General features: G+C 41.3%; 2 protein-coding genes across 8 annotated transcripts in view; both read right to left on the reverse strand.

Moving 5' to 3' along the window:
* Positions 1-7,636, reverse strand: part of LOC135109345 (MAM and LDL-receptor class A domain-containing protein 1-like) — a 42,911-nt gene extending 35,275 nt beyond the window's left edge. For 2 of the 5 annotated variants that reach the window (XR_010272677.1, XM_064020742.1), the window contains exon 1: positions 7,224-7,636. Coding sequence is in view for 4 of the 5 variants with exons in the window: in XM_064020742.1 (XP_063876812.1) it covers positions 7,224-7,325 (102 nt within the window). In the remaining variant the exon portion in view is untranslated. The remainder of the gene's footprint in view (positions 1-7,223) is intronic. The other 3 variants (XM_064020757.1, XM_064020738.1, XM_064020750.1) reach the window with 2 other exon arrangements.
* Positions 7,637-10,279: 2,643 nt separating this feature from the next.
* LOC135109332 (MAM and LDL-receptor class A domain-containing protein 1-like) overlaps positions 10,280-26,512 on the reverse strand; it is a 47,137-nt gene continuing 30,904 nt past the window's right edge. Inside the window, exons 4-20 of one of the 3 annotated variants that reach the window (XM_064020695.1) lie at positions 26,498-26,512; positions 25,363-25,518; positions 24,876-25,005; positions 24,096-24,300; positions 23,559-23,735; positions 22,651-22,807; positions 21,905-22,089; positions 20,609-20,693; positions 20,182-20,352; positions 17,548-17,583; positions 16,490-16,598; positions 15,941-16,124; positions 15,418-15,505; positions 14,948-15,106; positions 13,739-13,959; positions 13,400-13,562; positions 10,280-12,160 (exon numbers count right to left, since the gene is read on the reverse strand). The exon at positions 26,498-26,512 is cut by the window's right edge and continues 168 nt beyond it. In XM_064020695.1, the coding sequence (XP_063876765.1) occupies positions 12,096-12,160; positions 13,400-13,562; positions 13,739-13,959; positions 14,948-15,106; positions 15,418-15,505; positions 15,941-16,124; positions 16,490-16,598; positions 17,548-17,583; positions 20,182-20,352; positions 20,609-20,693; positions 21,905-22,089; positions 22,651-22,807; positions 23,559-23,735; positions 24,096-24,300; positions 24,876-25,005; positions 25,363-25,518; positions 26,498-26,512 (2,306 nt within the window). In that variant the 3' untranslated portion in view covers positions 10,280-12,095. The remainder of the gene's footprint in view (positions 12,161-13,399; positions 13,563-13,738; positions 13,960-14,947; positions 15,107-15,417; positions 15,506-15,940; positions 16,125-16,489; positions 16,599-17,547; positions 17,584-20,181; positions 20,353-20,608; positions 20,694-21,904; positions 22,090-22,650; positions 22,808-23,558; positions 23,736-24,095; positions 24,301-24,875; positions 25,006-25,362; positions 25,519-26,497) is intronic. The other 2 variants (XM_064020713.1, XM_064020703.1) reach the window with 2 other exon arrangements.

Here is a 26,512-nt window from a genome sequence, read left to right on the forward strand (position 1 = left end):
GAAGGATAAAGGATCGAAGTCATGAAAGAAAACGAAGTCTAGGATAAAGAAGAGAGCAAATGCAAGATGAGATGTCGGGAAAATAGGGAGATGATGAAAGGGGAGGAACAGACGGAAGGAAAACCCGTATAGATGGGAAAAAGAGAAGATGGGAGGAGAGGAGAGAATAATTGAATAAAATAACGAGAAGAAATAAGAGAACGACGCAGAGGAAGAAGAGAAGAGATATGAATGAACGTCACAGAGAGAAGAGGACGGGAGACGAGAGATTGCAAAGGTGAAGAGATGAGGAAAAGAGAAGAAATAAAGAGGACGGGGCGGAGAAAAGAGGGCGGGAAGGGAGAGAGACCGAAAACTCCAAGGAGGAAAGAGGACAGAAGAGAAGGAAAGGGAGAGGAAGAGAGGGAAGAATAAGGGAGGAAGGGAAGGAAGGAGAGTTGCAAGTTGCCAAGGACGTCGCCATGACCGCCCCCACCACCCTCTCTCACGCCTGTCCCTCACCACGCCCGTCCCTCACCTCGCCTCACGACCTCACGCACTGCAGCTTGTTCACAGATCTGTCACACGGGAGCAGAGGCGGGTGTCTGAAGGATAGTTTTTTGCTCAAGAGGTCAAGGCGCGGTTACTCTTATTAGTCGGTGTGTGAGAGAATGAGTGAATAAGTTTGTCGGTCAGTCAATGAGGTAGTGAGTGGTGAATCAGGCAGTGCGAGTATATAAGTTAATGCATCTGTTAGTCAGTGATTTAGTCTGTCAGTCAGTTAATAAATCAGTCAGGGTTCAGACAGTCATTCGGTGATTCAGTCTGTCAGTCAGTAAATCAGTCTGTCGGTGATTCAGCCAGTCGCAATAAATTAGTCACACAACACGTATGGCACTTTTCTCAATACCCTCTCTCTCTCTCTCTCTCTCTCTCTCTCTCTCTCTCTCTCTCTCTCTCTCTCTCTCTCTCTCTCTCTCTCTCTCTCTCCCTCACACAACAATAATCATAATAAGCTCCACTTCACCTACACTCATCCGCCCTTGAGCGCCGCCTGTTCCCAGTCACTTCTTGCTTGAGTATAGTTCCTCCCACCTCGCCTTACTCTCACCTTCCTCCTCCCCTCTCTCCTCTCACTCCCTCCCTGCGGTAATTTCCTTCCGCACTCTCCCTTTCTTCCTGCGAAAAACTTGACAATTTTTCATGTTAATCACTTTGAGGTTAAGTTACAGCGCGGGAAGGAGACAGTAGAGGTGGGGTTGTTAGGAAGTAGTTACGTTTAGTGATGGTGATAGCAGCAGCAGCAGCAGTAGTAGTAGTAGTAGTAGTAGTAGTAGTAATAGTAATAGTAGTAGTAGTAGTAGTAGTAGTAGTAGTAGTAGTAGTAGTAGTAGTAGCAGCAGCAGTAGCGGTAGTAGCAGTAGCTCAGAATAGCACCACTCCCACGAGCAGTTATCCTTGGCTTGGTGAAGTAGCGAGCCAAGGTTTGGTTACCTCAAACACGTAAACGTCTAACACTGTCATAATCATGCATTTTATCCCAGCATAATTTAAGCTTAAGTATCTGAACATGAGTAGCCTAACATCACCATAGTCGTCGCCGTCATCAGCATCTCCATCAGTGACGACAGCAAACCACAGAAGTAGCTTTCAAGAACCACAACATCAATAACGAAGATGAAGGACGATGATGAAGACTTGTACATCATCCTCCACTAATCCATCACACCGAGTCTGTGCTACGCCCTTCGCCCTACATCATGAAATATCAACAATGAATACCACAATGATGCTCTGTTAAGTAACCTTTATAAACCCATCTATAAAAAAGTATTACATCCTTTAAGTCTGATGATGTAAAGAATATAAGTAGCCCCATTTACACCTTCCATTTTCGTCTTTTTGCCTAAGGCTGTTGCTCTTAAGTGGAAAAAAAGAAGGAAAGGACTTCACAAGGAAAATATAATAAAATAATAATGCCAAACAGAAAAAAAAAAAGTTCTAAAAGGGACAAAAAATATCAGTAAGTTCCCAGGTCGTCAAGGTTTACCTCACTTGAAGGAGTTCACGATATAGGAAGGTAGAAAAACATAAACCCTCAGTCAATGATGCATGTGTGTGTGTGTGTGTGTGTGTGCACGCTCGCGCAACTTTTTTTTTATGGTTTCACATTAAACGTCAAAAAGAAACCTGGACATGGCTCATAATAAACAAAAACGTAAATGTTTCGTTAACTGAAGCGCATTTTTAAAGAATCATTTCCCAGTACTTAACCACCATGAAAAACCATGAAAATAAACCACTGGGCCACTAAAATCTAAATGTCGCCTTGACCTGCAACACCACCAGATAATCACGAACCGACTGACTACTGCGTGCCTCTTCCTCACTCTGCCTTAGTGCCTTGTGCCTCCCTCTTACACCGCTTCTCCCACTTCACCTTCCTCGAGACATCTTCACCAAGCTTCTCTCTCTCTCTCTCTCTCTCTCTCTCTCTCTCTCTCTCTCTCTCTCTCTCTCTCTCTCTATCTCACACCAGCCTCTTCATCTTCCAGGGATATGAAACAAAAGACTCAGCGGAGGAATGGAGAGCAGAGATAATAATGTCCTTCCTCTCCTTCCCTTCCTCACACCTCTCCCTCCCCGTTCACACACACACACACACACACACACACACACATACACACACCGCCACTGTTTTCCTCCCTCTCACCTTGCTTCTTGTCCCATTCCGCACGCTTCCGAGGGCGTGGCCGCTTCTCACCCTCGACGCAACTCACCGGGTCGGGGGTGGAGTCACGACGCGGCTTACGGGTGTGTGTGTGTGTGTGTGTGTGTGTGTGTGTGTGTGTGTGTGTGTGTGTGTGTGCAAGGGCGATGCGGTAGGAAATCTCACTTCTTCTCCGCGAGTTGTCCGTATCAAAGACATCTGCGTATCTTTTTCTCACTTCTTCACGCGTCTAAATACTCCCCGCTACCCGCCACCAAAACAGAGGAGAAACTTTACGAACTCTCTTGTCCCGGCAACCTTGTGTCACGCAGCTGCTCCTCCGCCAAAGAAGAGAAGAAGAGGTTAAAAAGTCATTCGCAGGTAGTAAATCCAGAAAGTGGCGGCAATCATTCGCGTTTCCTGCCATTCTTTCAGTGCTGCGAGTGATTAAAAAAGGAACAGAAGGAACGCCATCGTCTTTCTACGTAGTACTGGACAGGATTCACTATTCGCTTTTATGTTAGGTTGAGGACAATCTGTGTTAATTGTAGTGGTAGTTAGCAGTGGTAAATTACTAGTTGTTGTTGTGGTGGTAGTAGTAGTAGTAGTAGTAGTAGTAGTAGTAGTGATAACAACAACAACAACAACCCCATTTTCTAACTCATCCCTAATTCAAGTGAAGTGGTTGCAGTATTATTATTATTATCAGTAGAAGTAACAACAACAACAACAACACAATCACCCCATTCCCCCATTTCCACCCCCGTCCCAATTCGAGTGAAGGTAAAAGTCCAGTAGAAGCCCTGAAGGGAAGGCAGCCAACCCCCCAAGGTCGCAGCAAATGATCCAGTGAAACGCAACACAACGCCGCTATTAAATCCTTGTTCAGATCCCCGACGCTGATGGCCCTGGAACCCCTTCAGCCCAGGAACCCCTCACCCTGATACGCCCCACAAGGCCCTGAAATCTGGAACTCTCAGGTTTGGTCGAATGTCTGAATGTCTGATTGTCTCTTTCTTCGTCCCAGAGCCATATGACCTCATGATAGTGGCGCAAAAATTACATCAGTCGTTATCTTGGTTTTTCTTGGGTATTTACTTCATAGCTTCTTTACCTTCCTTACATACCAGTAGCTCCTCGAATGGTTTACCGCTATTTATCTTTTTTGTCCTTCACGTGATTTTTGTCTACAGGGAATTCCTCAGTAAACGTGATCAATATCAGGAGGAAATCACATTGGTATCAGCTAATCGTACAGTGAAGTATTTTTAAGAGACGCTGATACTGGTTACTCGCTCATATCTCTAAAGACATCCATACTTGTCAATGCTACTCTTTCGAAAGACTAATACTAGTTACTCAATTTATAATTTCATAAAGACATTGACGTTAAAAGTTACTCGTACTCATATCACGTTTTCTCACTAGTGCTCGCCATTGCCATTATTACAAAAAGGTTAAAAACAATAAACAAATAAATAGATAAAATAAAAATCCCTACGCTGGAGATGGTCTTTCTTCCCCCTTCCCTCCATCCCTCCTGCCTCCGCCACCCGTACTGCTCTGTCATCTGTGTCGTGTAGGGACGCCTGGCGGCTGGCAGCGGCGGCGGAGTAATGGGAAAACAGGAAACCACAATTTGCACTGTATTAGGAAACCGTTCTAAGAGAATCTTTATTTATCTACTTTTTTTAACTAGATATTCAACCGCATTCCCGTAAAATGTCAAAAACACCCCCAGTGAAGGCAATTCACTTGAGAACTTTCCCCTTACACGCCCTGTCATTCCCCCTACTCCGTACTTAGGCTCATTCATCGCACCCACTTTCATTCTCACTCCTAATGGCGCACCGCTGCTACATAACCTATAATTTTCAGGGTAATTTTCACGCCTTCCATTACTAACATTTTTTTACTGAAACCAAAATGAGATCTGATCGTGTCCCTAACCAATGATCTCACTCGACCCTGTCACGGTCACGGCGGGTAAGCCTCACCACGCCGCGTAAGCATCACGTAATTGTGTGAAGGTATCATGTCACACGCAATTATCAGTTTTCCCTTTCATGCAAACGTCTCTATACCAATCTTGCTTCTTTTCTTGACTAAAACCATGCGTAGAGAATCTCCTTGTACTTTATTTACTAGGCTTTATTTATTTATTTTTTTTCATTATACTTTAACTCTTTTCCATACACTTTCCTTTTGCCCAATCCCTTTAATACCTTTCAATATGTTCGCATTATTTTTTTCTTCCATATACAGATCTCTCTTTCTGATTTCACGCAGTTCCACTTTGTATGTCTACATTCATAAACTCGCTCTCTGCTTCACAACTAGGTCACAGTCACTGAGTCTCTTTCCCTGCTTCACTATCTCGTTTTTTTCTTTTTGCTGAAATCTTGAATCTTGCCCAGTCTGATCAATAATTTTGTACTGCATGCTGTAACATGAAACAGGGCAAGTAGACCTGAAGCCTCAATGATTCATAAATAATTTGTTTATTATCACCGGCGTGAGTCTCTGATGATCTAAGCGACTGTACAGTTACTATATATTTACATACATAGATCAGTATATATGCAAAATATTTCATGAAGACATCAACAAAAGATAATCTGTCGACAGGCATTTTGATTAGATTACTTTTCTACAAACTCACTCTTTACTCATCTCGAATTGTAAGAATATTCTAAATCACAATATAACTCCTGAATTATTATTATTATTATTATCTATTTATTTTTACCTTCACACACATGCTGTTTGTTCCTCGCCTCTCCTTTACTAATGTCAGACAGCAACATTCCTTATCGCCTTAACTAAGCTAACAACACTACGATTCGTATCAGTGCGAATGTCTTGCATGAAATACCTATTCGACTATTTGCATTACCATCATTATCATTATTATTATTAGTAGTATTATTAGTATTATTATTATTATCATCATCATCATCATCAATATCCTCATCATTATCATTACCACCATCATTACAGTTACCATTATCAGCAGCACCTATCATCACCACATGTGCATTGTTATGAGGAACACAACAAGACGGACGCCTCAATCACGATGTCAAGAGTAAGGCGAGCCAGACTCACTGGCGCCACACAGCATGACCTGCACGTGCTACCAGACCACCACCACCTCCACCTTACCATCAACCAAAGCTTACATCCACAGGAATAATAAACAACATTCCTTGCTTTACTGCAATTCATGGCGCTAATTTCCAGGATGAAAACGTAAACGAAAAATAAAAAAAGGACTATTGTAGCTCTGCGTAAATCGTGTGGGTAAAACCAGCCATAATTTCACTCCGTATTCGCAAGGTGAATGATTATAGGTATATATGGTATAAGTGTGAATGTAAAACAGACTTGTAAACTCAAATGCATGAAGGTAAATTATACACTTGAAAACTCGCGATGACATGCAAAGTAACGTAATACCTATAATCATCTCTCACTGATCAGAACTCATGACTGGAGCGTGAGTTTGGAGAGAGACAAGAGATCCCATTTTCAAAGGTTTCTGGATCTTATCTCGCCTACACTTTAACAGGCTCTAATTTATGTTAATGGGGTTCTCAAGACTGTTTACGTGATTCTAGTGGTGGTTTAACATGGATTCTGCATCATCAACGGAAAAAAAAACACGAACGCGACTAATCATCTCTGTGGTTTATGAAAATTATGAGCCGTAAGCTGTGGGGAACCCTAACGGAAGCAGGTGAAAGAAAAACTGCCTCAAAATATGGGCCAAGATTAACGCCGCTCTTATTACCACGTGAATTTGTTTCCTGCTGAGCCAACTGTGACGTGGCGCAACGTGGAGGGGGCGTTGTGTAATGGTTCGGGGAGTAGTGGTGTGTGGGCCGGGAGCAGAGGGACATGGGAAGTACTGTACATGATGATGATGGGTGATGGTGGGAAGCGACAGTGATAGGGGTGCGACGAAAATATTTTGATTTTGGTAGCGGTGGAGAGAGAGCGAGAGAGAGAGAGAGAGAGAGAGAGAGAGAGAGAGAGAGAGAGAGAGAGAGACCAAGGTAGTTAAGGTAGATGGACGGACAGACGAAGGCATACAGACATGCAAGCAGTCAAAACACACTGGATAGACTTGAATCACTTGACAATCGGACCAACACACAAATCACGTACGAATATACACACGGAGCAAAACACACTGCATGACATGTGTATCAAGCGTGAAGCACAGTAACTTATCTATGCACGTACGTGTGCAGAGTATGTAAATACACATGCAACAGCCTACGTAGGTCGCTTCAAGGTTCACACAACCCATCATCTGGTATGAGAAGGCGAGAAGAGGCGGAGGAGGAACGACAGCTGACCGTGGGGGGGACTTTTGGGAGACAGACGCCACGCAGCACAAAACACGGACTACATGACACCACTCACAGTAATCACATGAGCTTCTAATTAATTACTACTTTATGGTTCCGGTGGCCGACTCATCCTCCTCTTCCTCCTCTCCTTTCTCCACCTCAATTATACAGCTCACCTTATCCTGGCTCGGCGTCTCCTCTCCGGCTTTCCCCACCACCAAAGAGGACACTAATACCACTACCACTGTCGCCGCCAGGAGGTTCCCCGCGCCCTTCATCCCGCCGGGCGCTGGTCACCACGCCGCGGGAAGCACGTGGGCGGGATGGGCGGGAAGAAGAAGTCTGATGTAACGTGTAAATGTAATTATTCTCACGGACGTGTCTCTCCACCTCCGCTTCCTTTGCTAAAACTGATCTGCGCGGAGTGGGATGCGCTTGTGAAACTCAAACAACAGTCGAAACAGGTGCTTCGAGCAGCGCGAGGTTTCAAGGTTCGGAGCGTTGCCTGAGGGAGTAGTGGATGAGCAGAGGGGTGTGGTGCGGCGTGAGTGGCGGTGGACGACGAACTGAGGATGTGGGGTGGAGGTGACAGCGGCCTGGCTGAGGCGCTAAGGTCCAGTGGAGCTCTCAAGGTGCCGCGGGAGGACGGGAGGGAAGGGATGTGAATCATGTAATACCACTGAAAATAGTCGTTTGTAGTAATGTTAGTGATTTCAGCAGTAGTAATAGTAATGATAGTGATAATGATAAATAACGATAATGATGACGGTGATTAAAATAATAATAATAATAATAATAATAATAATAATAATAATAATAATAATAATAATAATAATGATTAATGGCAAAAAATAGAAGTAGTACCAGCAGCAGCAATAGTAGCAGCAGCAGCAGTTGGAGCAGTAGTAATAGTAGTAGTAGTAGGAGGAGGAGGAAGAGGGAGAGGAGGAGGAGGAGGAGGAGAAGGACGAGGAGCAGTGATAGTAGTAGTAGTAGTAGTAGTAGTAGGAGGAGGAGGAGGAGGAGGAGGAGGAGGAGGAGGAAGGGGGAGGAGGAGGAGGACGAGGAGTAGTATTAGTAGTAGTAGCAGTAGCAGCAGTAGTAGTAGGAGGAGGAGGAGGAGGAGTAGGAGGAGGAGGAGGAGGAGCAGTAGTAGTAGTAGCAGGAGGAGGAGAAGGAGGAGGAGTTGGAAGAGGAGGAGGACGAGGACGAGCAGTAACAGCAGCAACAGCAGCAGCAGCAGCAGCAGCAGCAGCAGGAGCAGTAGTAGTAATAGTAGGAGTAGTAGTAGTAGGAGTAGTAGTAGTAGTAGTAGTAGTAGTAGTAGTGGTAGTAGTAGTAGTAGTAGTAATAAGAGTATTTGTTCTTTTTTTCGACATCGTAGCTATAAAACCAAAAATTTAGATAGCACACACACACACACACACACACACACACACACACACACACACACACACACTATCAAGCAAATTAAGCGTTATTTTTTCTTACATTTCCCTTAGTTTCCCTTTTACCCACATCCGTCACAAGGCGACGGGGCGAGGATAGATGGATGGATGGATGGATGGATGGATGGCCTTCCCACGTTTTATGTGCTTTTGGGCCAAATTTGAGTATTTCAGAGAGAGAGAGAGAGAGAGAGAGAGAGAGAGAGAGAGAGAGAGAGAGAGAGAGAGTCTGAGGGTCACGAGGTTAAGGCGAGCCCAGGGGGTGGTGACGCTGAGTTCCAGTAACCATCCAGGAAGTCTGACTGGAGGGAAACTCGTGTGGGAAACTGCGGTTGATATTAATTATTTCTAGTTCTCTTTTCCCACAGGCAAAAATTCTCTCCTTTCCTTGACTCCACCTAAATTGCGAAACAAAATAGGGAGTTATTTTTCATCCGCCAGTGGGTGAAGGCCATGCGAGGAGTGTTTCAGTGAGTGCCGAGTGATATGATTAGGTGATGCGGCGTGGGTGCTGTGGTGCGTATTATTGTGTGGGTGTTGTGTGAATGTTGCGATGTAAGTATCGTTGCGTGGGTGATGTGGTGTCGGTGTTCTTGCGTGGATCGATGTTGCGGTGCGGGTATTGTGGTGTGGATGATAAGGTTTGGTGGTTGCCAGACAAAGGTGTACGACTTAATTAAAATAAGTAGCTTTTTGATATCGATAAACATTGGAAAGACACAAATTCTTGAAAATATATACGAGAATAGAACAATGAAAAAGTTGCCTGGCCGAAAGCAAGAAAAGATGAGAGAGCACTGTTATAAAGGCGAAACTCTTGATCCATAAATGAAGTGAAGTAATGCACAGAATGTTGATGGATCCTTCCCTACATGTTTCCAAAGTCCATGCGCGTGACTGCCTTGGCTTACCGCTGCACCCTTGATTGTCGTGTACTCTAGTTGATGTCCCAGACTCGTGCCTTTGCACAAAACTTGTTTACATTTTTCTTATCACTGTTTATTATTATTATTATTATTATTATTTTTCATAGAGCAAAGAAGATTGTATACTGAACCCGTACTCTAAAGCGCTTTGAGCTTTAATAGGGACTAAATACGTGTATTTTTCAAATACAAATAAATTACTAGTCAGGTTCTCATGAACATTTCTCAGATTAATAATGCAAAATCTTCGGTAAATTATATCAATACAATCATGAAAACATCCTTCGAAATGTCACTGATTTCTACCAGTATTGGTAACAGTGGTCAAACTGAGACGCTAAAACCTACGGTGAAACCTCCGAAATCGCTGCCTTTTTTTTCTTTTTTTTCTCTCTGTCTTTCTTAATGGAATTTGTTGCACTTCAACTTGCAGCCCAGTACCAAGAGACGATGAAGACCAGCTGTCTTACACCACACTGTTTTAAGTATTGTTATCTCTGAGACAGACACAGCCGTGACTCATAATCAAAACTGCAAGCAAATCCACGGTTCATGTGGAGAAACAGCCTTAACAGATCCACCTTCTAAGCCAGAGCCCATATTATGAGACGTTTTTTTCCATCAACTATTTTAAAAAACCAGAGATGAGTAATATGGTTCTTAAAGGTATTTTCTCTAATGGCGATACAGAATTTTTGTTATCCTATCACTAGAATCCTGTAAACACCCTTAAAAATCACAATGAGTACTATTAATCCATTAAGTGTTGTGGGAAATGCGGCCCCAAGTACCTCACGTCCGTGACGGTAATATTGTCAGTGTTATAGTGAAACATTTGGTTGTAGCAAAACACACGGAGCATTCTTGATCTTTAATGCAAATCAGCATGAGAAACAAGTCGTTGATCTGAGTATACTGTGAACACTGAAGAAGAGTACCAGAATATAAAAGATGTAGTATAATTATTACTACGTACACGTGAATGTATCTTCGTACACAAGTGCACAACTCTGCACACGAGTACACACACACGCACACACACATACACACACGAGTACGATGCTTTAGACTAAAAGACACACGGCTACCTAGAAACGTGGAGAGAGAGAGAGAGAGAGAGAGAGAGAGAGAATATTCTTAACAGATAGTGAGCAACATTAGAAGTACTTACACACTATGACAAAAGTCGAGGTTACTGAAGTACTGAAGTAAATCTACCATGCTAAGGCCACGTTGTTCATATTTATTCCTAAAGAAAAAAAAAATAGGTACAAGTAATAGTACGAACAAACAACGATTAATTATTCTGTATAATTACCGGAGCAGCCATTACAAAATTGCACCGTATCTTCTCTATGAAAATATGTGCTTTAATACACGCCGTCTGTTTACAAGAAAAAAATTGCAGGGTACCGAGTTGTTTGAGCGAAATGAGAGAGAGAGAGAGAGAGAGAGAGAGAGAGAGAGAGAGAGAGAGAGAGAGAGAGAGAGAGAGAGATTAGGGGAGGAGGAGGAGGAGGAAAGAGATTTTTAAATCTTAGCTTGGAGTCATCAGTAGAGGCACTCATTCAGCAGCAGCCCCGGCAGGAGTGAAGGCTGTCCCGCCCGCACACGGTCAGCAGGTGGTGATGTAGTGGCCCTTCTTGATCATGTTGGTTCCATTAGTGTGCAAAAGCAGACAATGAGAAAATCGTCTTGTGGTGCAGCTCAATTCTGGTTTCTGTCGCTACTTGACACAAGAAGAAACCAGAAAGATCTATGCTCCTGAGGACCCCTAGGACCCCAAAGCGCGCGCGGTCCTACTGCACCACAACGGTTCCCTTCTTCCCTAGATTACAATGTTTGTAAATTTTGCTGCAATGTTGATATTGAAAGGAAGTCTCGGCGCTTCATGCCATGGGGAGGCTGGGGAGCAACGGCAAAGGCTTTTGTAAAAATTACAAACTAAGCTTGTCATAAAATTCAAGAAATCAGTATGACAGGTTGAGGCCATTTCGTCAAACCAGTCAGGTAGGCCACTTACTGACCGCGACCACATCAGCCATTCAAAACTGTACAAGGCCATTCATTCATTTTTTTTTTTTTTTCATTTAAACTAACCTGATAAAAAGAAAAAAAAACACTTCAAACAAGCAAAGAACATCTTGAATTCACTGCACCAAAGCAAACACTTCCATTATCAAAATCTGCCGCCAATGCACCCAGTCCACTCAGTGACAAGCAGATCTATTTTTTCCTCGGCATGAAGAGCTCGCCAGCAAAAAAAAAAAAAAAAAAAAAAGAAAAAAAAAATGCACAGCTCAGTTACTGTTCCATGACCGTTGAACGCTCATGGAACAGTCACAGATCTCTACTTTCTCGAATTTGGCAGTTACAAACAAGACTGTGAGGAGACTTCCAAAAGGGGCTGCAGACTGATCAACTACGATTCATTGTAAACACACTGGGTTCATCGGTCCAACACTGCCAGCTCCTACTGTAGGTTATCATTGTATATTCTTATTGCACATCAATGAAAATTCATGACCGAACAACTCATATACATGGCCTTGTACCAGAGTTATAGTCCCAGGCTACTAATCCTTTATTTCAACACTGCTGCTGAGATGGTACGGTTCATTATGCAACTTCCATCTGTCATTTACAGGCTGGGCGTGGCAAGGAAGGGGCGCATCTAGACATCCACGGGAAGCTCGTCCGTAGTGGCACCCATGGCAGGATCAGCGGCCTCTGGCCTCACTGTAAAGACACATCACTGCATGTATGTACACGTATACAATTGATTCACTACCAATGCAATGGAGCTTCCAACTTTCTGTACTCAGCTATGATAAAATGCTTCATCATCATAAACAAAAGACTGCTAAAATTACTACTACTACTACTACTACTACTACTACTACTACTACTACTACTACTACTACTACTACTACTCCTACTACTGCTGCTGCTACCGTTGTTTTATTATTTATTGATATTATTTTTATTATTATTATTATTATTATTATTATTATTATTATTATTATTATTATTATTATTATTATCTTTATTATTATTATTATTATTATTATTATTATTATTATTATTATTATTATTATTATTACAACAGTAACAACTACCATAAAAAAAAAACACAGCCAACTCTGCATGTTATATAGGATGCCGCCAAGGGCGCCACCATCAAGGTCAGAGATGCCCTCAAAGAAAATGATGATGGTAATGATGATGATGACATTAATAATAATAATAATAATAATAATAATAATAATAATAATAATAATAATAATAACAACAACAACAACAACAACAACAACAACAACAACAACAACAACAACAACAACAACAACAACAACAATAATAATAACAATAATAATAATAATAATAATAATTATTATTATTATTATTATTATTATTATTATTATTATTATTACTATTATTATTATCATTATTATTATCATTATTACCATTTATTATTATTATTATTATTATTATTATAAAGAAAATAAATGCAAATTCACGCTATTCATCACTATCAATGTAGCATAGGTTAATTATTATTGTTGTTGTTCTTGTTGTTATTGTTGTCAGCAGTAGCAGTAATTAATTGTTTCTGAAGTTGTATGTATATGGAGGAGTGATTTATGGGAGAAATCACAACATATGTATTTCATTATAAGAGAACACATCTTTTTTTTTTTTTGGTTAAAAAGAGGAAAAGTTGTGGAAAATCAAAATTGAATAATTTTTCTTAAACTAACATTATAACAATTTTTTCCAGCATTCTGGTGTTTATTCATAGCAAAGCTTGAAAGGAGAATCCCACCATCAAATCTGACTGCATAATGACAGGAAAATAGAGGCTGGAAAAAAAACTTCACTTTGGACTTGGTGACCGTGAAACTTCAATTAAAAAAGTGTAGTGAGTTTTGCATGTCTGATCTGAGATCTTCCATGCCAGAGATGCCTAAAAGTACTCACAGCTGCAAGATCCAGGGAAGATCTTGATATCATCAATGGCAAAGCCGCCATTGCTGGCCATGCCCACCATGGAGATACGATGATCAGTAGAAGCATCCACTTCCACTTGTCCAAACTGCCACTCAGGTCGCTGCCTCCCAAGGTTCCCCACCAACTCCCACAGCTGTTCAGTGGTGACCAAGAAAAGAGGATATCACTTTCAATACTACATTTGTTCATTCCTTATGATAACTAAACTGCAGGCAATCCCTTGATTGTGACATATTTTCTCCAGAAGCTCTTACAATACCCTAAAACCAGGTGAGGCCCCACGCACACCCTCACATCCCTTGCACGCACCACAATGGATCCACTAAAGCGCTGGTCTTCTTCCTCTGCAGCACGGTCATAGGACTCCCGCAGCACCTTCAGCCGTGTGGTGTCTGAGGCACCGAAGTAAGCATACCAGAAGGAGAGGCAAACAGGAGCATTGTCATCACTCTTGTCCAGTGGCGGGGAAAGCAGGCTGAGAGTTTGAGGCCGTGCATTCTGGTTGAAGACGTCAAAGTAGGCATAGCCAACTGTCATGGAAAAGATGAGATGAGTGGAGAAAAGAACAAATTAATAAGTAAGAAAGCTGTTGAAGACAAATCGTACCTGGGTATACAAATACATAGGATAGAAAATCATTAGAGCGGATGGAACAAAAACTGTCCCATGGTCAGATTCTGTTATTGACCAAAACTGTCTTGATATCTCCCTTAACTTTTTCTACATAAACTTCTGCAACATTTGCACAAGTTAATATAGCTGATTTGATTTTTTAACAGGGTATGTACATAAAATTAAAAGCATTTCATATCAACTCCTCTCTTTAAACTGACAGCTTTTCTCTCCCTTCACTGCAAGGTTGTACCTCTTGCTGTCCTCTATCATTACTTTAGCACTAACTGCTCTTCTGATCTTGTTAGCTGCATGCCGCCTCCTCCTCCTCCTCCTCCTCCTGCAGCCTCATTGTACCAGACTTTCTACTTTTTATCACTCCCTACCCTATCCAACTCCCTAATGCAAGAGTTAACTAGTATTCTCAATCTTTCATTCCTTTCACTGGTACACTCTGGAACCCCGGGCCTACTTCTGTAATCCTCCTGACTATGACTGAACTCTTTCAAGAGGGAGATTTCAAGACACTATATAACATTTAATTTAATTTAATTTAATTTAATTTAATTTAATTTGATTTAATTTAATTTTGAACTATTTCTTGAAGGAATTTGCACTTCCAGTAGGGTCTTTTATTTTCCAGTTTTTGTTGCTCTTGGTCAGGTCCCTGGTTGCATAAAAAAAAAAAAGATTAAGTGAGGAAAAGGAAGAAGCAAAAATCATAACAGACATAAGACAAAATAAAATATGTATATATATGAAATACTGTAGTACTGTAGGAAAAAACATTCAAAAGAGTGACTGGAATAAAGAGGTCAGGGAAGGGAAACAAATATATTATGTAGTTATAGAAAAGAAAGAAGATGAAAATTCAAGCAATAAAAGACTCAAGTTAAAGTTACACACTGGGGCCACCGAAGGTGTGGTCTGGCAGGTTGGCAGGACGGCGGGAGATGGAAGCAGTTGTCCAGCGGAAGTCACTGTCTGAGGTGATGTTCTTCCACTGACATGTGTTGTGCTGGAATGAACAATCTCCCCCTGAGGTGCTGCCTTTCCTCGGCATTGCTGGACACAAGAGAAAAATTATGAAAATGTCAAATCATAGTAAATAAATCAAGATAATTTCCAAGTCCCCTCAAAACAATATATGAGCCACACTGCTCTCACAGTGACTCCTGCCTATGCCCATATAAGTACAACAAAAATAGGTAAATAGAACAGTACACAGAACATATGAAAGCCATACTAACACTTATCTTACTCTAATTCAAACAGTAATCTTGTTACATCTCCCACTGCACAATTCATTTACTGAGGAAGAGGATCAAATGTTGTTGCCTCACACTGCTCACAAGAATATGTTTCCCGATACTCACTAGTACAGTCACCACGGAAGACAGTGATGTCATCAAGTGCCATAAAGCCATTGGCACGGCTGCTGCCCCACATTCCCTCAAACACCACCTGCAACACAATACATAATATATATTATGCTGGAGGCAATGTAAACAAAAGGCAACAATGAAATTTTACAGACTAGGCAAGGAATTTTGTTGATACTGCATAGTGGATGTGAATGATCAGACAGGTGTGATGTGATGCGGTGACATATAAAGACATGTGGCATACAGTGATGTGTTCTGCCATGATGATATGTAGCACCAGGACATAGTATGAGGCAGTATATATTATATGTGAAAGTAGCATCATGATTACTACAGAAATGTATAGTGTGGCATGGTGTGATATATTGATGTGTTGTAGTGTGTCATGAGATATGGAAGTAGTGTGGCTCATTGGTATGTGGAAGCATATCATGAAGTGTGTTATGGTATAAATTGGTGTGATGTCCTGGTGTGGTGGTGTGGTGAAGCATGGGAGTGGTTTGCGCTGCCTCACCACAAAGTCTCGTTCATTCTGCAGCTTGGCCTGGCCATACATCCAGTTGGGTCCTTGGTGGTTCTTGAGGGACCACAAGGGCCGAGTGACAATGTCTCCCTCTGCACTCTCATATCGTTCATGCACCAACAGGGACCCCAGGGATGGCCCGGAAGGATCAATGAATGGCTCGTACATGAAGTACCTGCAGGAATGAGGGCATACTGCAGGTCAGTGTAATTCAAAGTCTTGCCCTTCCACTTGCTGCTAACTTTTTACGTATGAACATTCACTGCTACCATATGTTGCAAGTTTATATCATGTAAATATCACAAGTGAAGATTTTACCCACAACATTCCTCTTACATGACTCCTCCAATGATAAATTACAATATGTTAGCTTGAGGAAATTTATCATGGAAAGAATCACTTTAAATTAAATTTTCAAGGAGAAATATTTGAGTTTAATATTTGTGTGGTCTTTACATATAAGCCCATGCAGTTAATAATTTCAGTATAGACATTATTTCACACTGAAGAGAAAACATCAGTGCAATATCCACCACACACCAGAAGGCAAGACACATGGGGTCCCCAGAGCCCTTCATGGTGGGGGACACCAGCCAGGCCCTGTCCCCACCCCGCTGTACAGTGCCCCGTGGCAGTGTCATGTAGAATCCTGCCAAGAAAAGTAATTGAAATCCTTAGTATTCATTAAGTTTTCCAATATACCAGCACCACTAGTGCAGACCTCCAAAAGATTTGCTCAGCTCAAAAAAACTCACAGAAGACAATATAACAGCAGCTATACTTCACTCAATGAATATAGACTGAAGTAATAATCAAAATGCAATAAAGTCACCACAGCTTCTGTGGAACAATATAAACTCCCATCCTGCTTCAATAAATGATAAGTACATTTAAGATTTTAAATTCTTAATAAATAAATAGAATGTGGTTTCCCTAAATGACTGAGCCTCTTCCTAACTGTACATGGAGGCTCCTATGCCAGAGAATGAGGGAGAGGAGTGGTGCAACAGACCTGTCACCAATGTACAGCACAGTCAGTCAGCCACAGCCAAAGGGATGAGATACTACAGTAAATAGTCATTTAAGGTAAACAACTGGCTACTTGAACAATTTATACATGGGTTGAAAGTCCAGTGTTACTATTGTTTTTTTAATCAACAAAATAAGAAACATAGGTAATTCAAGAGTTATAGGGCATGAAGTGTGGTGCCATTGGCAAGGAAAGGATGCTCCTGGATAAAGCAGGACAAAGGAATGAAGGTTCTGAAAAATAAGACTGAAGACATACTTAAAGTATAAAACACTGGGTATTTACTGCCAATACAAGAAAAGGTAAAACAGGAGGTGGGGGAATATACAAAACTATTGAAATAGGACAAGGATATCTGTTAAGCTACAGACAGGCATAATATGCGATACAAAGATGCACAGAAATGCTGATGGAGTCATGCAGGGAGGGATCAAAAGAAAGGGTGATGATAAGTGGTGGAGCAAGGATGAGAAAGATGAGAGGTTTGGTATCAGTGCAGAAAAAGGGGTACATGTGGGGGGGGAGTCTACCATAACAGTGAGAGGGAGGATAAAAGTCAATCACTTGCCCCGATCTTGTGTAGTCACGTCATGAGCTGCGGATCCTAGACCAAGAGACACAGACATTAGTGAGCGACACGGGTGACAGTAAGGCATGAGTTGGGAATGAGGTACACTTGTGGGAGTACTGGTGGGTGGGGGGATGGAGGGAGTGTGGACGAGCTCAGGGACAAGACAAGGGTTAGCAGAATGTGGCAAGTTTATAATACTGAGCTTCAGAATAAAGATTAAAGCAAAATATACTATAAAGTGGAGAAAGAACAGGGAGGGAAGGATACAGTAGATTCAAGAAGAAACTTTAAAGTTAAGGTAGTAATGAAAATGAGAATGGAAGAAAGGAATCAAGTTTTATAGTGTAACAACTACAACTACAAGTAGTGAATGTCACTTATATAGTGTTGGTGATAATGGAGAACTTGCATGACCTGTGTGGTGAAAACAAAGTGAAGGACATAACAACAAAGTGGCTGAAAACAGAGTGTGACAGGTGAGAAGAAACATAACATGGAATGCAAGCAAAGGACTTTAAACTTTAAATTTCAATAATTATGAATAGAGTTTTGGAATCTGTGGATAACTTTGAGTTAGAATAGAATGTTAGCTGCCAGACCCATTTTGACAATCCCCTTCAGTCCTTCCTTAAGAATGATGTCAAGTCTAATAGTCTCAGTGTCTCACCCTGTGGCAGGAAGCTGGGAGAGTCTGGCTGATATGTTTTTTTTGAGAATATATGATACTTGTTTTAGGTGAGTGGTGACACTGAGCACAGCCTTAATTAAAAGACTAGTGTTTGTGTCTCCACCATGCTGAGATAGAGCAGCAACATGTGTAGCATCACTAAGGTTGTGTGTTCTTGTACTGCATCTTCAAACATTACACTAGAGGAAGTCAACCAAATTCCTCTCAGACCACAGAGATCATTAAAGCTTGGATATTAATGAGTCATATACACAAAGCTAATATTTAGATAAATTAAACAGTATTTCAAATCACAGTGCACCACAATGCCACCATTAGGTTATGATTCTCTAACTTTGCTAGTACCAGGTTGAGACAAGGGCAGCTGTTTCTGCATTAATAGGTGGCAATGTAACTACTGAGACAGTGACCTATAGTTTCCTAAGAGTTCATGAACTGTGAATTCTTAAATCACTCTTTTAATGTTTAATGAAATATTTTCTCTTTCATCCTCAACACAAGAAAATTCTAAAACATTGTGCCTCTGTGTCTTTTCTCTTCACATGTCTGGGGGCGGTTCCACTCATACTGCTCTTCTAGACAGGATGGAATCAAAAGCTTTTCGTCTCATCAACTCCTCTCCTCTAACTGACTGTCTTCAGCCTCTCTCTCACCGCCACCATGTTGCATCTCTAGCTGTCTTCTACCGCTATTTTCATGCTAACTGCTCTTCTGACGTTGCTAACTGCATGCCTCCCCTCCTCCCGCAGCCTTGCTGCACAAGATTTTCTTCTTTCTCTCACCCCTATTCTGTCCACCTCTCTAACGCAAGAGTTAACCAGTATTCTCAATCATTCATCCCTTTCTCTGGTAAACTCTGCAACTCCCTGCCTGCTTCTGTATTTCCACCTTCCTATGACTTGAATTCCTTTAAGAGGGAGGTTTCAAGACATTTATTCATCAATTTTTGACTACTGCTTTGACCCTTTTATGGGACTGGCATTTCAGTGGGCATTTTTTTTTTTTATTGGATTTTTGTTGCCCTTGGCCAGTGTCCTTCCTACATAAAAAAAAAATAATAATAATAACAGGTCACTTATGCCACTTTATGGATATGTTTATCTACTTATTTATCTATCTAATTGTTTATTCATTTCATTCTTTGGCAGCTGCTGCCTCCAATACATGCAACAATGTAGAAGGAAAAGATGCTCTAAGCAGCTGGAGTATTTGTGATTACATTCTATCTGTCTCTCACTTCCTAAAAATGTTTATTGATGCCAAAATTTTGTGTGTCTTGCCTTTTTTACTGAGTAAAGTAAACACATGTATGTGATAATAACAATGACAACAATAATGACCGTAATAATGAATATGTTGATTATGATAATGTTGAAGATGGTAAAAATGGTGATGCTTAGTGTATGTAATACCAAAGAATAAGAAAAAATTATTAGAGAATTATTGTAAGGCTACACATATAATTTTTGAAACTTCACATTATGAATCAACACCATGTATTCAAGTAAACATTATTTCCTTCATAGTCTTTAAACACACACATTACCTTCACAATGACAAACATCCACATTAAGGCCCAATTCACATTGCCTATTTTGCATTTCCATCTCATCTCATCTGTCTTTCATGAGACAGAGGAGCACTGTTGTCACTGTTTGTGTGGCAACATCACTCTTACATCTCACTGAAGGATATTTGACACCAACTAATTTTCCTAGCAAGGCAGTTATATTAATAATGACACACTCCACCTCCAGACAGATATGCAAAATTGATAGAGTGAAGCAGACCTAAACCAAAACCTTCTCTCTCTCTCTCTCTCTCTCTCTCTCTCTCTCTTCTCTGTTTTTGATGCTATAATACCTCACTGCTACAGTACCTTATACTTAATCAGTCAATGAACAGAATAACTCTCTCCTCTCTTTGCCTTCTCTACATCCTACCTTGCACGGTGCCCAGCGTGTGGTCACGAGCTGGGGCTCTGTTGTCAGCAGCCACAGTTCTCACCCAGTCCATCTCATCCAGCCGTTCCCTGGGACCTGGACTTGCCCACCCACACTCATCCACCTCAAAGGTACAGTCACCAATTTGACCTGCTGCTACTTGTGGTGCACCTGGGAACACATCATCAGGTAAGTTAAAACAAACCCTTGGCCACAGAAAACACATATGATATTATCACATATAGTGAAAAGCTGAATAAATATAATGTAACATTGTTGGAAATAAATGTCATATCTAAATTCATCCACTAAGCATCTAATATTTATGAAAAAAATGTAGAATAGAAGGATAACATTTTGACAGTGAGTGACCCTCCCTCTCTACCATGTCTCCTGAGACACCCAATGAGGGGATGGAATAACTCACTGGGACATGCCCCCTGGATGATGGAGATGTCATCGATGGCAATGTCCCCAAGGTTGTTGGCACCCACCTGGCCCTCAAACACAATCTGGTGGCAACATAAAGGATTACCCTCCTCTGCCCTCATACCCCCATACATATATCAATATATTATAAGACCATTTTTCTTATCATTATGGCTGAAATGTAAACACATGCAATTAAAAGTGTAAGTATTGATAAAGATTACAAACATTCTTTAATGAAAGTGAAAATTATTGTCTTTCATAAACTCCAAATCTATACTAAATCTGAGTACATCTCAGTATATGAGTATTAGTACTGATCACAAATGTTCTTTGGTGAAAGTCAAAATTACAAGGATCACTCATAAGCTATAAATTTATGAATTGTAAATGCATGTGCCATAATGTAAACATGACAAGTGTGGAGCCGAAACTACACCGTCCCACCTCACCGCACCCAAGCACAGTCACCATGCTCATCCAGCCGCTGCATCAGCCAGAAGTGGAAGCTACACAAGCTCGACCACACCCGAGCCGGCCCCTTCACTAATACTTGGCATTACAATGAAAAGTGACACCAGAGTGTCTTGATATACATGTTTTCATAATAATCTGCAGTGAGGGACAGTAAGGATGTATACATGGATGGATGGATGGTCCGCTTGAACTCATGCCCTGAATTACAGCCTTGTGGAAGAGTAAGAAAATAATTGTCTACACAAAAAATTATGAATATTCAAAATTTAGATACATCATCAAATATATAAAAAACAGGATATATAACATGCAGAAATGTTTATATAGTAGATAACTATGTACTGAAGAGATCCATTGTTAAAAGAAGGATGTGTCATGCATAATAAAAATGGAGAAACAAGAGCTGTTGCATCAGAGTACTGTAAGACATCATCCACTGTCTGTCCAGTGAAGGACAATTTGTGCTTCACTGGCTCATCACAACCTGCTGCATGCACAAGAAATGGCGTGCTGCCAGACGGGGAGGTCCAGAGTCGCCCACCAAAAACTATTCCTTTCCATATTTCAATTAAATGTGTGACTTCAGATGCCCACGTCTATCAATCACTGGTATATGAATGATAGTTATCTGGTTATGTAGTATTCTCAAATTAAGAATAAATTTGGACAAGTATTTTGTGATCTAGGTACGTAATTGTGTTTTCTTTCCACGTTTTCCAGAGTGGGGATGCTGGTGCTCAAAGATGCAGCGGCGACTCTGACTGGAGCCTCGTGACTGTACCTTGAAGGTGGGGAGTTCAACAGAGTCTGGTGATACCTTGAAGGGCGAGGAGGATGAGATTGGCACCTGCCCCTGGTACCACGCATTGCCAGCCTCCCCAGATATCTTCCAGATGACAGTGTCCTGTGCAGTGTTCACATCGTAGATCAGCACACGCAGCGAACCAATGCCATTGCCATACATGTGTATCCAGAACCGCATGCAGAGAGGTCCGTCAGGGTCTGTGGAGAGGGAGTACCATAAAGGAGCTGATGTGTGCATAAAAAGAATCCTAAACATTATATATATATATATATATATATATATATATATATATATATATATATATATATATATATATATATATATATATATATATATATATATATATATATGATATTGAAAAAGTATGAAGATATCCATATCCTATTGGAGAAATATAAATGATGAAAGAAATTTTGTAACCAGCTGTAACAATAAAACAAAAACAAACTAATAAAGAGGCATATCAAAACAAAATTACAGGTACAAATTCAAAATGTTTAGGCAACATTTTATCCTTAATGATACATGGTCAATATAATCTTTTTCTCCTATTCTACAACACACAATGAAATTTTGTAAGCAGATCTGACAGTAAAACATAAAAACAAACCAATAAAGAGGCATATCAAAACAGAATTATTGGTATAAATTCAGAGTGTTTGGGTGACATTTTATCTTTAATAATAAACAACAGCATACCAGTCTGTTCTTAACATATACTTGCTGCCTTCCCCTTATTCACACACACACACACTTACTGGTGCCCTGGAACTCCTGGCTCATGAGGCGTGCGACATCCCCAGGCCGTCGAGGGAACCCAGTGTCAATGTAGGCATAGCCGCCCAATAAACCCTCGTTGGCAAAAGAGGAGCGGTCACGGGGTGGCCCAGTGCTGGGGTTGAGGCTTCCACGACTCTGTTTGGAGGAAAAGAATTAGAAAGAGTGAGGATGGTGAAGGGAAGTGACTGTACAGTGGTGGTCACGGCATTAGGTTTTTTTTATGATGCTAAGGTAAATATTGATCCATGCAACTCACATGCTCTTAATGCTGTGACAAAGGGATGTATGACTGTAGTTGTAGTCAATGAGATGGCTGTAGCTGTAGGAGGACCAATACAATGAGCTATGACTGTATACAATGTAGTTAAGGAAAACTGTTGTACCTGTGAATAAAGCAGTGAAGAGGCAGCTGCAATTAGGAGGAACATACATAAACACAAAGGAAGAACAATCAACAGCATACCAGTCTTTTCTTAAAAGGCTGCATGAGATAAGGTATACTCTAAGAATCTGTATAGGAAGTGCAATACAGGGAGTATAGGCAGCAGTTGGTAGAAGCAAAAAAAAAAAAAAAAAAAAAGTAGAAATAGCGGTAAAAGAAATGGGTATAACAATAAAAGGAGATGCAAATGAAATAGAAAATAGTAAAAGTAAAGAATGTACATTGATGCATTGGGTACAGAAATTGAGAAACTTTTGTTGAAGGAAGACAATATTGTCACTGAAATTAGAAAAAAAAAAAACAATAGGTAAGGAATTGATGTACAAGATTTCTATGGAAGATAATTAATAATGAAAAAAATAATAGGATTCAGTGATGAGTGACAAGCTTATCTAAACTCTCTCTTGGAGCAAGAAATTCATGACCATCACACGTGTGACTCACCAGAGTCCAGTCAAAGTCATCATTGGAGTCTTGGGTCCAGCCACAGGTGCCGCCCTCAAAGGTACAAAACGCCCCACATTCCTTGGAGTCAGTGAAAGAAAGTTCATCCACGGCCACGTAGCCTCTGAAGCGCCGGTTGTTGTCTCCACTGTCCACTGGGATTGCCTCAAAAATTACCTGCAGAAGAATGACACTGTTTAAATTATCTGAATCACTATTTTCTAAAGTCTGGTAGCAATGATTATGATATAGGAATTTTAAAAAAAGTAAGAAGGAAATTTCCATGTTATTTTCTTCATGAGAAACTACTTTTGGGCTCATTACGCCAATATTTATTTATTTATTTTAATTTTATTTTTTTTCCATTTTTTATGACCAGAGAGAGAATGAGTACACCTCACATGGGTTAATTTCTGATGTGCAGTATCCCTCCCTCTCTCTCTCTCTCTCTCTCTCTCTGATTTACAAAGCATATCCACAGGTTTACTACTCCAGCACCACAAAGCAACCCTGACCAGCACACACTCCCACACCCACCGAGTGTTTCTTGCCATAGGTGTACACGATCTGTCCTTCCTTCCACTCGCCATTGGTCATGTCCCTCGCCTCCCACAGCACCACGTCTTCGCTGCCGTCGTACCCCTGCATCACCTCATCCACAGGCATACCCACGCTTATGTTCTCAGCCATGGGGTGCAGCAGAACGCGAATCTTATCAGGACTCAAGCCAGCGATGGAATACCTGCAGTGGTCACAAAGGTCAGGATCATGAGATAGTCTAGTGTGGTTTGGGTGTTGTGATGAGCAAGTGTGAATTATTTAAAAGGTAAGTCGCCATATTCTTTTAATGGATGGGAAAGGGATAGGAAGATAAGTGAAGGGAAGGAATGAAAAAGAAAGAAGGAAAAACTAACAGATGGAATGTGATAGGAAGGGTAAAAGGGAGAAAAGGTGAAGAAATAGAAAGGGTCAGGAAGGAAAATTGGATGGGATAAGTAAAAAGGAAGCAAAGTAAAAAAAGGAGGAAAAGACGGAAAGGAATGTGATAGAAAGAGTAAAAAAACGAAGAAAATTGGAGAAAGAAAGGGACAAGAAGGAAAATGGAGTAGGACTAATAAAAGCAAGAACACTGAAGATGGGGAAAGGGAAAGGAAAGAAAATGAGATAAGACGAGTAAAACAAAGAAAAGTGAAGAGAAGGAAAGTGACACAAAGGAAAAGTGTGACCAATGGATGGCACTATGGTACTCACGCTGCCATTTCTACTTTAAGCACATTGACTGTACACAGTTAAGCCCCTTGAACCTGCAGAACTCACCAGAACTTGACACACATCCCCTTAGGTCCAGTGGATTCCTTCAGCGGGGACATCAGCATGGCCGACTCAAAGATGGACTGGCCAGCAACCCGTTGAGGAATCTGTGACGTCTCAAACACAGCATAGCCCCCTGCAGAAACACCGGCACGTCATGTCTTTATCTTGAAAACAATCTTGCCTAGGTCTTATTCCAATATCCTTTATTTTTTTACGATCAGAAGATTTCAGCGAGGCAAGTCTAATGCAAACAACTGACATGGAACACAAGGACAAGACCATGTTTTGAAACACTATGGTGCACCTCTATTACATTCTAAAGGCTCTAGTTAAAGTGACACGAGTTTTTAAGGATTTTTAACAATATTTCTATATTATTAACAGAAGAAACTCTTAAAAATCCAACCAATCATGGCCTTCGAAAATGGTCATGATAAGAGAGTAAAATGTTCAGAATGAAGGCCAAGGAAGCTTCATCCCACTGCCTCACCCTGGCTGTCACCGTAGGACACATCCACCCCAGGACCTCCCAGCCAGAAGGCGCTCTCTCCAGTAGATGGGTGCCACTTGAGCTGCGTCACCTCAAGGTTGGTCCAGTCACACAGGGACTGGGTGGGACTGCTGCCGAAGTCACACAGCTCAGAATCTGCGAAATACATGTAGTCAAGGAGAGTCATTTAGAGGAGCGAAATGTCGAAGAAGCGTTAAAGAATGTGAGACGGAAGCCAGAAAGTGTGAGGGACTGAAAAATCACAAAAAAATAGGCTAAGTGACACAGAAAGCTTCACAAGTGATCATAAAAAAAGCATGTTAGTACAGCAAAGCACTTAGAAAACACCCATTCATGAATATGGGCCCACACTGCCGCAATGTGTATGAACACTTATGTACGATGTTAGATGCGGGGCAGGGACGAGGCATCGTCAGAATGGCATCTCAGGCAAAGGTCTGCCCAAATTTTGGGTCTGCCAGCATGGAGCATGAGGAGCCAGGCGGCAGGCGAGTGTAGCACAAACTGTGTGGGGCGTAAGTATAGTGTGTGTGTGTGTGTGTGTGTGTGTGTGTGTGTTAATGCAGACTGTGGCAATTATTATTAATAAAGTTTTGGTGCCGCACACATACAGCATACACTTCACATTCACAGTACTGAGCGGAAGCAGATTCCCGATGGCAGCAAAACACGCACCGGGCAGCACGTGGTGGTAGAGGCATCTCAGCAGCAGCGCTTCAAGAAGACTACAAGTAGAGAGCGAATTCGGTACCCTGTGCTGCTGCTTGTTTCTGTGGTTTGACAATGTATATACAGTGTGTGTGTGTGTGTGTGTGTGTGTGTGTGTGTGTGTGTGTGTGTGTGTGTGTGTGTGTGTGTGTGAAAGAATGACATGTTTGGCATGTTTCGGCATATCTGCGGGGCGGGAAGGATATAGCTACATGAAGTATCAAGGGTACAGTATGTAGTGATCTGAGAGTCTGTACATGGTTAGGTGGGGTGATATTAATCATTGGTTAGGACACGTGATAATCGTGTGTCTGTACAAGGATGTGCGGGTGTGTGGCCTCCGTCAGGTGTGTGTAATACAGGTGTGTCTCGTCGTCGGTGGACGCTTTTTGAGCGGTTGTGGTACCTTCAGGTATGGGCT

Source organism: Scylla paramamosain, chromosome 2, assembly GCF_035594125.1.
Source record: "Scylla paramamosain isolate STU-SP2022 chromosome 2, ASM3559412v1, whole genome shotgun sequence".
Lineage (NCBI taxonomy): Eukaryota > Metazoa > Arthropoda > Malacostraca > Decapoda > Portunidae > Scylla > Scylla paramamosain.